General features: G+C 49.9%; 1 protein-coding gene across 1 annotated transcript; it reads right to left on the bottom strand.

The window, feature by feature from the left end:
• Window positions 1–259: 259 nt before the first annotated feature.
• Window positions 260–4038, bottom strand: SHISA3 (shisa family member 3; the record flags this gene model as incomplete). The annotated part of the gene is made up of 2 exons (XM_082644552.1): window positions 3348–4038; window positions 260–699 (listed from the first exon to the last, which is right to left on the bottom strand). The coding sequence occupies exons 1-2, from the start codon at window positions 3622–3624 to the stop codon at window positions 260–262; spliced, it is 717 nt and encodes a 238-aa protein (XP_082500678.1). The 5' UTR covers window positions 3625–4038.
• Between the last annotated feature and the right edge of the window lie 6637 nt (window positions 4039–10675).

The following is a 10675-nucleotide window of genomic DNA, read 5'->3' as shown; positions in this document are numbered from 1 at the left end:
GCTGCCTATTTTGAATAAAAGTAACATAAATTGAAATGTAATAGTCACCGTGTTTTCAAAGACAGAAAGCAATTCTCTAACAGCCATTCTGCGACTGGAGCCAGGAACCTCAAGATTAGAAGGTGCTGTATTTTCCTTGTGCTTTCCTCCATGACATTGCTGGGTTCAAGGGAAATTTCCTCAGAAATCCTGGTGGCCATGGCAGCGGCGTCCGTGGGTCTGCCATTGCACTACACGGTGGATCTGTAGCCATGGCCTGTCAACTGGAACTGAAGTCTGGACAGCTCTTCCCAGGCAGTGGTGGCTCCTGCTGGAGTGGGTAGGCAAAGTACTGGGGTGACACCAGGAAACCGGACGGTTGGGTCAGGTGGATTGGGTGGCCTGTTGTATAAGGCGGGGGTGGTGAGGGCACCAGGCAGCCTGGCTCTGCCCTGGCAAAGGAGAACCTTCGGATGGAGCCCCCTGTGGAGCTGGAGCTGGTGGCCGTGCTGGACTGCCTGGAAGGTGCCCTGAGGTTCGTGGAGGTCAGGATCATGGGCAGGGTCTCCGTCTGATAGGTGCGGAGCGAGAAGCGGATTGGCTGCTGCGAGGGCTCCTTGGGTCTCAAGCAGGTGCAGCAATAAATAGCCACTAAAGAGCCCAGAATGATGAAGGCAATGAAGATGGAGCCAACGATCAGGAAGGGAACGTAGACAGGCTCTAAAAGGCAAAAACAGACAGGCACAGATGCTGGGACTAGAGTCTCCCAAACTCTGGGCTGCTTAGGGGTGGGAGGTGGGAGGTCCACATTACCACCCTTGTCAGCTCAGCTTCTCAGAGCTTGTTACTGGCAACGTCTGAAGTGCAAACTGTGATGATGGAATATTCTTGTTCCTAGCAGGGAGGAAGCAAACTGATATTGTAGACTCTGTTAGCAATTAGCCATCATACTGCACATCTGGAAGTCGGAACAGAATCTATCCTCCCGTTCACGCACTGGAGAGAGGGAAAGGATGAGTTTGGGGGGTTACTATAACACTGGTTTTCAATCTGGGTTTTAGGAGTTTTATCGCAGTGGGGCGCTTAAGGGCTCTAAGGCTGAAAATCCATCTCCTAACCAAGAATCTCCAATCTAAGCAAAGAGAGCCGGGCCTGTTAAATGAAACCCCCAGGAATTTACAAGACTACAGAAAGAACAGGGTAAAGAAATCCATAGTGGGCCCCAATTAACTGTGTCTCCTACTGCATCACAAATTGTCACCTCTGGATACTTCTTTCCAGAAACAATTTGGGATGCCTCCTCCAGCTGCCATGCTTCTGCCTCCCGATTCCCACCCAAATTCTGGGAAGGTCAGGCTGAACCTTAGACAGATCGTGATGCGGTTCTTGGTGTTAGTGGCCCAGACTTTCTGGGAGAGCACCCCTCAGAGTTAACCCCAGTTTCCTTCTCTCTGTATAAGGCAGACATAAAATTTCCTACCCCAGAGGCACTCCCAGGGCAATCCTCCAGGTGTGTCCCCTGCCTGATACAGCCACACTTGGATGCAAACCTCTGGCTTAGAAGTAGATGAAAGCAAGCCTGCATTGACAGGCCCTACTGTGTGCCTGGCTCTTTCATATTTATTAGATTCATGGAGACCCGGTGAGGCGGGCGTGATACTCTCTGTTTTCCAGATGTGGAAGCACATTGGAGAGTTGTTGACTTTCCCAAAGACACCCAGGCAGTGAGCGACAGGTAACTATCCACCCCAAGATCTGTGGGCTCCTGGGTGTAAGCTCACCCATTCTGCCCCATTCATCAGCGCCCTGTGGAAGGCAAGTCTAAAGTGATGAACTAGTTACTCAGCACCTTGCTAAGCATTCATGCCCTCCTTTAATTCACAACCTAACTCCTCTGAGAGCCATATGCTCATTTTAGAGTTGAGAAGAGGCCCAGAGAAGTTAAGTAACTTGCCCAAGGTTACAAGCTGGCAAGCGAGAGAGCCACAGGTCCTGAGACTTCCTCAGATCCCACCCAGCCTTGGCGAGAGAGGAGACTGCCTCATCTGCAGCAGAGCTCGCCCGAGGAGGCCGGGATGGAGTCCCTGCTGGAGGCCGGGCACTCACGATTGCTCTGCAGAGAGCAACCGGGTCCCCGCAGTGTGAGTGGAGTAAAGCCACGGAAAGAGTTTGTATTTTCCTAACAGGCCAGGCCGGCCTAGAGTTCTCTCCTTTCCACTGAACATCTTTTCCCCAGAAGCCTCTTCCCTAATCCTGCAGATTGGTATTTTGCCCTCCAAAGTTAAATTCCTTGGAAGTCTAATGGGGTTCTAAGGAAGGGCAGGCCCCCCTTTCCTCTGGGTTGTCAGTCTCAGGGGGACGGGGGCTCCAGCGCCATCAATCATCTCTCCAGCCTCTCCCCGCCTTTCCCGGGGGCCGTCTTTTGCCGGCCTCAGACCCCCGCTCCGGAGTTCTGGGGTGTCGCGGCCCTTAGCTCCCCCCGCTCCTCCGGTTTCCCGGCCATAAAACCATCGCCTGGAGCTCTAAAGGATTGCCCTGAAGTTCCGATTCAGGTGGAAAGCTTTTTTCTTTTTTTCTTTTTTTCTTTTTTTAAGGTGTAAAATCTCTCTGCTGGGATCGTGATTTATTCCGCTCTGAAGTTAGTGGAAATTTGACCCGCGTTTTCCGATGTGAGAATAGGGGGCGGGGAAGCCCCTGCGACCCCGGTTTCTAAATCTCCAGCTAGAGGACCTGGGCATTTCTGAAAAGCGTGACAATAGGGGGTGGGCCGGAGAGGGTAATTCGATGCAGAGAAATGAAAGGAAGTCGGGAGAATAGGGCAGCGGCTTAGAAACTCTACCAAAAGGCCACCAAAAAAAAAAAAAAAAAAAAAAGGTGTCTGAAGTTCCTTACGCCCGTGGGGCCACACAGATAAGCGCGCCCCAAGAGTTGCGTTCCCTGTGCCATGAGCACTTCTCAAAGCTCCCGGAGCGTCCAGGGCGCCCGCTGGGGCACCCTCACCGTCCTTTAAAACCCAAGTCCAGCCTTGCGCTGCCCCTACAGCCCTTCTCTGCAATGTCTCGAGCGCCCGAGGCTCCCGCTCTCTTCCCTGGGGTCAACGGATGCAAGCCCCGCGGTCCTCACTGTCCCTTGAAAATTTTCTCTTGGGCAGACCCGCGGAAACCGCTTGTGGCGGGAATCGGGACTGCAAGGGAATAGGGCCCGACCTGAAACGCGACCACCCACTCCTCCCTTGATCCTCCCACCTCTAGCCTCCCCTTTGCTCAGACCCGGGAAAGCCTGACGCGCCTGTCCGCGCGCACACCGGCCGGCACACACGGCAGCCCGGGCGGCCGGGCGAGGTCTGCCCCCCGTGGGCCCGCACTCACGCGCCGTGATGCCGGGGTGCTCCAGCTCGCCGCGGTCATTGGTGCAGCCGCCCTGCTCCAGCCTGGCGTCGGCCGCGGCGCAGCAGTAGCGCAGCGCGCACGAGCCGCAGCAGATGGTGGCGTCCAGCGTGTCGAAGTCCTCCGGGCACTGGAAGCCCTCGTGGTAGTTGCCCTGCACGTCCACCCAGCCGTGGCAGTACTCTCCGGACTGCTGGGCGTCCGCCGGACCCCCGCGCAGCCAGCCCAAGAGGAGGCAGAGCGCCAGCAGCGCCCCCATCGCCGCGGACGCGCTGGGCGGCCGGGAGGGACACGCGGCTGGAGAGCGAAGGGCTGAGCCGGGGCTCCGGGGGCCCCGCGGTTCCGCCTCCCCCCCGGGGCGCGGCCTGGGCGGCTGCCCCGGCGGCCAAGGCCACTCCCGCGAGGTTTAGCGGGGGCCAGAGAGGAGGAAGGGGCTGCACGGCGGGCTCCACAGGCCGGGGGTCGGCATGGTGCGCGGGGGCGAGTGGGCAAGGGCCGGCGGAAGGCGCCGGCCGAGGCTGAGGCTGGGGCTGCTGCAGCGGCCCTTTGCCCGGCTCATAAAACTCCGGGCGCGAGGGGCGCGCCCAGCCCTCGGCCACCTCCCGCCCCACTCCTCACGGGAGCCATCGCGCCCGGGTCTGGCAACTCCCGGGCCGCGCAGTACCCCGACTTGCTTCCGTTGCCGTGTCCAGAGCGGAGCCCGAAGGCAGGAGGATGCGAGATGCCCTCGTGCGGAGCCCCGGGAAATGCGCCCCCCCCCGCCCCCGCCCCTGCCTGTCACGGGAGCTGAAGTCCGCCTGGCCGCGGCCAAGTACAAACGGCCTCCCGGTTGCTGACAGCTCTGCCTCCACGGCGTCCTTTAAAAAGGAAGAGGGAGGGGGAGACAGCGAGGGTTAAGAGAGAGTCCGCCTCCGGGGCGCGCCGCCGGGGCTAATCACAGCGGGCGCGGCGCGACCGCCGGTCCTGTGCGCCCTCTGGTTCGCGCGCCCCCCTCCGCCTTTCCGGGCCACCCCCGCCCAGCGCGCTCCCCCAGGACTCTACCCTAAACCTGGGGCATCAGGCCCTCTCCACGCACACCTTCCAGCTCTCGCACAGCCCAGCAAACTCCGCAGAGGGCCAGGGCCGCCGGGTCTCTGCATCTATCCACGCGCGTTAGCGCGCGGGTGGAGACCAGGGCTTTGCTTTTTAGGGATGTAATCAAAAACGAACTCGGTAACTGGGGTTTGTAGAATCTTCTGTCGTCTGTTGCACAGATCTGGCCTCGTTCCTGGGACACCTGTTCTGAGGGTTCTGGACGGATAGCATGCTTTCTAGGGCCCGCCCACATTTGCGCTGAGTTTTCCACCTAAGTTTCCACTTTTTCCAGAAGGGACGGCACATTTTCACAAATGTACACACACTCGCACTCTCCCCCGCCCCCCTAACCCGAACGCCGCCGGGCGAAGAATCGCCGGTCACCTCCGCCTGCCGAGGGCAGCTCGCAAAACCTCAAAGAGCACGACTTCTCCTTTCGCGCCCGCAAAAGAAATAAAAGAACAAAATTAATGAGAATTGAGCAGATCTGAACTTCTGTTCGGGCAAAGAAACACATTTATTTAAATGATGTGTCCCCCGTGTGCTATTTTCAGGGGCACTGCTCCTTTGGCGGCGTAAGTGCCTTATGAAACTGGCGTTATGTGAAACCTGGGCTCAACTCAAGAATTTATTTTTACGGCATCCTGAACTTCCTGTCATCGTTTATTCGTACGTGTGAATATGTCCCGCGTATCTCCACCTATTTGTCAAACACGCTGAATGCCCGTGTCACTGATTTAGCTGTTGGCAAGTTGAGTGAAAGAAGACAAAGTTTGCTGCGCACCAGCCATAAAAGTGTGCGGTCAAAAGCGTTCACCAAGCCCGCGGCTTCCCGAGGGTCCGAGTTCGTCCACAGAAGCATTTTTCTTTTTTTTTTTTTTTTTTAACTCTGAATGAAACGGTTTCTGTTTTAAAATGTATGCTCAAGGATATTCCAAGTAAATAATCACTTCTGGTTTCTGATTTTAAATATTGGGATTAGCATTTATTTATAAGAATGTAAAAATAATGCCCAACATTTCAGATGTTAAATAGAACTGTGTAAATATTTTATTGCTTCCTTAGATATTTCTTGGGGCGATAATATGTTATTAAGTAAAACCAAATTAAATTCAGACTTTTATCCACAATGAGACAGTTTTTCTTGACTTAAGGAACTTAAGCACATGGGAAATTGTTTTTGCAGAAATTTCTTAGGTACTCTGTTTTTACGTACAAAAAAAAATCCTTGCCAGCCCTAAAGGTTGTTTTTTTTTTTAACATCTTTTTTGGAGTATAATTGCTTTACAATGGTGTGTTAGTTTCTGCTTTATAACAAAGTGAATCCGCTATACATATACATATATCCCCGTATCTCCTCCCTTTTGCATCTCCCTCCCTCCCTCCCTATCCCACCCCTCTAGGTGGTCACAGAGCACCATAAAGGAGTTTTTTGTGTGTGTGTGTGTGTTTTTTTTTTTTAAGGAGTGCTGTTTGGATTGTATAAACCCTGAGCAATTAAGGAGGAAAGTCATGCAGAACCACAGAAACAGTGAGATATAGTGATCGTAATAAGATGATAAAACTACAAAGACATGTTTACTGCTAATAACTTTCCCAGAACCACACCTCTTAATATTATTTTTGTTAAATTTAGAGGAATTCCATGACATCACAACTACCTAAAGTTCTACAGCAACCTCTGCTAGTCCCCCAAGGGTCAAGTTTCTCTCATTATCCAGCTGTTCTTTGATAGCATTAATATTTTAGGGAATGATTTGTTGGCACTTACCTCCCATTAATTACATTCTCTATGCCACAGTGGGATTCTTTTCCTTAGGACACCAGCTATAATTAGTTCCCTCATTCAAACTCCTGTCTGTTTGACTTATTTAGAAGACATTTTACTCAAATTTAGTTGGATATTTACTAATGGAAAATAACCAAACCTCCAAATTACTTGATACTCCTTAGATCTGATGTGTGTGAACATTAAAGCAACTGTACACCATGCTCTCTTATCTAGGTCCTGATCTGAAGCAACTTTATACCATCACAACAATCAGCTCTGGGGGCTTGCATGGGGTTGGGGGGGGGAGTGTGTTTGGTTCCTTGTCATAGAAGATCTCCTCAAGTTCTACACTGACAGATTTATACTGCAAAAGTGATGCTCTCAGAATGCTGTTTGCAAACAGGAAGAGAACATACCCTTCTTTTTAGGTTTATAAACATCCAAGGTTGCTGTTATTGTGTTACTACTTTCATAGTAAAGGAAGATTAAAAAGTTCTTATAGACCCCCCTCAAAGACTCTAGGGAGAGGACATGGAGATGGAAAATAAAATCTGCACCATCTGGGGTATTATGCTGAGGTTTTAAGAAATTCTATATCTTCCCTTATCTCAGTAACACAAATTCCATATTTTGGTGAAGAACGCAATCATAAGAGATCATTTCCTCAGCTTACATTCTCTTGTGGCCCTCACGGCCTCCGGGAAATGCTATAGGAAATGAGTTAAATGATATGATGTCTGGGATTTGCTTTAATAAACACCAGAAAAAGAGAGAGAGTGGGGGGAGGGGAGAGGGGGAGAGAAAGAAGGAGGGGAAGGAGGAGGATATGGAGAAGAAAAGAGAGAGAAGGAGAGTGGATGGAGGAAGAAAGAGAGGGAGGGAGGGAAGGAGGGGAGAAATGGAGATGTGAAGGTAGGATAGAGAAGCTGAAGCACAACTGGCAATACGTAGATAATTGTCACTGGGTGAAGGGTACTGGCAAAAGCGAAATGCAATTCTTTCTATTTTTATACATGAATAAAAATTACATTTTTTAAAAAATTTTTAGTAGATAGGAATCGGTAGCAGGATAAAACTGGCACCAGACCATATTTCTCAACCTTGTCCCATTCACTTCTCTTTGTTTCATGTTGTTTGGAGCAGAGTGAAAGACTTAAGAAAAGCAAAGGCAGAGAAGTGAAGAAAAACAGGACAAAATGGATGCATCATAAAGGGTGGGGAACTAAAATGTCCTAAGGAAAGGGGGAGAAAAGGCCAATGGAATGCAGAAGGCAAAAAAATAAGTTAAAAAGGACAATTAACTTTGGCTGTGGAAATCTCCTCCAGCTTATGAGCACTGGATCCAGAAATAAAATAGAAAACAAAAAGTTTCTCAGCCCTCCCTCCAGTTTCTTCCTGGCGTGATGTATTATCACTAACCTTCCTTTAATTACTTTGCCTGTGACTTGATGGAATTCTCTTGCTTGGATCACTCACTGTAAATCTCTTAATCCAGGAACCTGTCAATCGGAGTTACTGAAAAGGTATTTTTTTTCAAATTTACTTTGGCACTTATTCACCACTAGAGAATACAAGGTGCCCAGATGTGTACTCTCAGACGCCAGCAGCCCAGCCCCAAGCTGTGCCCCTCCCTCTGCCCTGTTCCTTAGCCTCAGACTCTTCGTTTGTAAAGAGGGGATTAGACATAGGGCCCTTAGAACAGTGTTTCTCAAACCATAAGTGCACAAGAATCACCTGGCGTGTTAAGATGCAGATTTTGATTCCCAGGGTCTGGAGAGGGGCCTGAGATTCTGCATTTCCAACGCATTCCCAGATGATGCAGAGGCTGCTGGTCTGAGGCCCATCCTCTGTACCCCTCTGGGCCTTCTCTGCCCTTGCCCTTACCCACAGGGGAATGAATGAATACAGCCAACGGGACTGGCCCCCCCAAAGCCCGTTTCCTCCCTTTCTTTACCACTCTCTGGGCCTTAAGACCCCAGCACTCCCTACCCAAACAGACCCAAGCTGGCTTCTAGGGTTCACAAAAGCTTGTTGCAGGTCATAAGTGGTTCTAGGGGGGAGATGGTTAAAAACTTGTAAAGGCAGGCTAGGATGTCCAAACATGGACATGAGAGGCCCCTGCAGTGCAAGATGGAGTCTGGGACGGGATGAAGGAGGGGGTGAGCAGATTCAGGCTGGTGGCCTCCACCAGAGCCCTGGCTCATGCATGATAGAGTGGACCTGTTGCCTGGCACATCCCAGGGACTCAGAAAATAAATAGTCATAAAGGGAATAATGAATGGTTGCATAAATGATGAAATGAATAATTTCCTTCAATAATTCTAAGCACTTACCATACCTCATGGTAATTCTGTGATAGGGAATCTATCTTCTTCTCCATTGGTTTCTCCTTCTCCTTTTTCATTATTGTATCCTGGGACCTAGCAGAACACCTGGTATGTGGTGAGTGCTCAGTAAATGTTGAGTGTAACTGACTGTAAACAATAGACAACTGGCTGAGGACTTGTGACAATTGAGACACCCGCCTCACTACCATATAAAGCTGCAGCAAGTTGAATATCTCGGAGCTGGGTCAGTGGCGTGCAGGGTGAATTTCCAGGGCAGGGGATATTTGTAGAGTGAACTCCTGGTGATTTAACTGTAAACGTAGCTCATCAAGAACGGTCCACTGTATCAGCACTGCCTAGAATAAGGCAGTCACCAGCCAGTCCCTCATGGAGACAGTGGTGACACTTGTCCAAGAGACTAGAACTGTGATGTAGAGAAAATCAGCCAGCATAGTAGAAAGAACATTCCAGTTGACTTGAGTCAGACAAGTCTGGGCTTGCATGTGCCTCTTTCTGATCACGTGACCTTCAGCAGGGTCATTTCCACTACTGAAACCTCAGCTTCCCTGTCTCTAAAATGAGGGGAGTGGGAGGGAGTAACCCCTACCTTGCAGGATTTTTGTAAGGATTCAAAATAAAACATATAGCAAGTCTGGCTCAGAGTAAGGGCTTCAGAACTAGTAGGTATTACCTACTACCAGCTGGTTTGAATCTATAGTGAAATAATCATGGCACGTTTCCTGCTAACAAGTATAGGCCTATGCCCTGATTAATTTGAGTGGGTTATTTACAGTTCTCCATCATCCATTCCCTTATTCATTCAATGTGCCCATTCATAACCACCGGCAATTGAATATTGATTATTCATTTTTGGAGTCGTTCTCCTGAGACATGCACTAAAGCTAGGAGAAGAGGGAATAAGGGTGGTGTCAGATGATCACAGGGTAGGGACAGGCCCTGCTGCACAGACCTTATTGCAGCTAGATTTCTACAAGGTGTAGCCCCAAGCACAGGTGGGCATTTAATAAGTCTGATTAATCTGTGATTCCATATTATGTCAGTAGAGATGTAATTTATTAACCTGGGCTCCTGGCATCCTTTCAGTGCATGTATAATAGAATGATATTTTTCATGCAGAAATATAAATTAAATTAATTGGCATCCATATTTAATTGAAACTTCCTTGACAGTAGATGGATTCCTCCCCCGCACCAACATGACCCCTTTCTCAGCAAGGGGCATTTCCTTCTGAGTGCTTGCAGACTGAAGAGAGGCTAGCCCCAATTCCTGGGTCTCCCCAAGGAGCTGGCTTTCAGCAGGGTCTAGAGCAGCACGGAAAGTGAACTGATCCTGGAAAAAATGGTAAGTTGCTGCTTGGCGGCCATGTGTTCTTTTGGTGGGGGGAAGGTTTACAGAGGAGAAAGAAAACACAGAGGGTGCTTGTCTTATTTTCTTATTCCTCTTCTCATCCTTACCAGCCCCACAGAATGTTTTGAAAACTTTTGTCACCCTTAAAGTTTGTAAATCATATGGAATTCTTTTGAAAGCTGCTATACAATGGCTGTCAAAGGTATCTTTTAAGTTTTCTCCTTTATTTAAATAGCCTGTAGTTTGTTAGCTCTGTGGGTAACATAAGGGTCAATGAGGCAAAGGTCCTAATTTCCACCCCTGTGGGTCAACTAAGTTTCCACTGTCTCAGGAATACAGAATGCACACTTGACCTTGGCTTGCAAACACCTGCTGTGAGTTGTTTGAGGGCATCAGCCAAAGAAATTGGATAGAACAGACACAATCAATATGCAGCCTGGAAAATGAACTCAGTGTCACACACTCCTACAGCAAATGGGTCAACAGTGTCATCTTCGTAATGTGCCCTTCATCTTATCCTCAGAACTGTGCTTTGGAATTCTTTCTGCTTTGTCTGCTCCACCATCTGATTTTTTTTTTTTTTTTTGCAGTACGCGGGCCTCTCACTACTGTGGCGTCTCCCGCTGTGGAGCACAGGCTCCGGACGCGCAGGCTCAGCGTCCATGGCTCACAGGCCCAGCCGCTCTGTGGCATGTGGTATCTTCCCAGACCAGGGCATGAACCCATGTTCCCTGCATTGGCAGGCGGACTCTCAACCACTGCGCCACCAA

Source organism: Mesoplodon mirus (assembly GCF_964341445.2).
Source record: "Mesoplodon mirus genome assembly, chromosome: 2".
NCBI classification, from domain to species: Eukaryota; Metazoa; Chordata; class Mammalia; order Artiodactyla; family Ziphiidae; genus Mesoplodon; species Mesoplodon mirus.
This window is presented reverse-complemented; position numbering and strand designations above follow the sequence as displayed.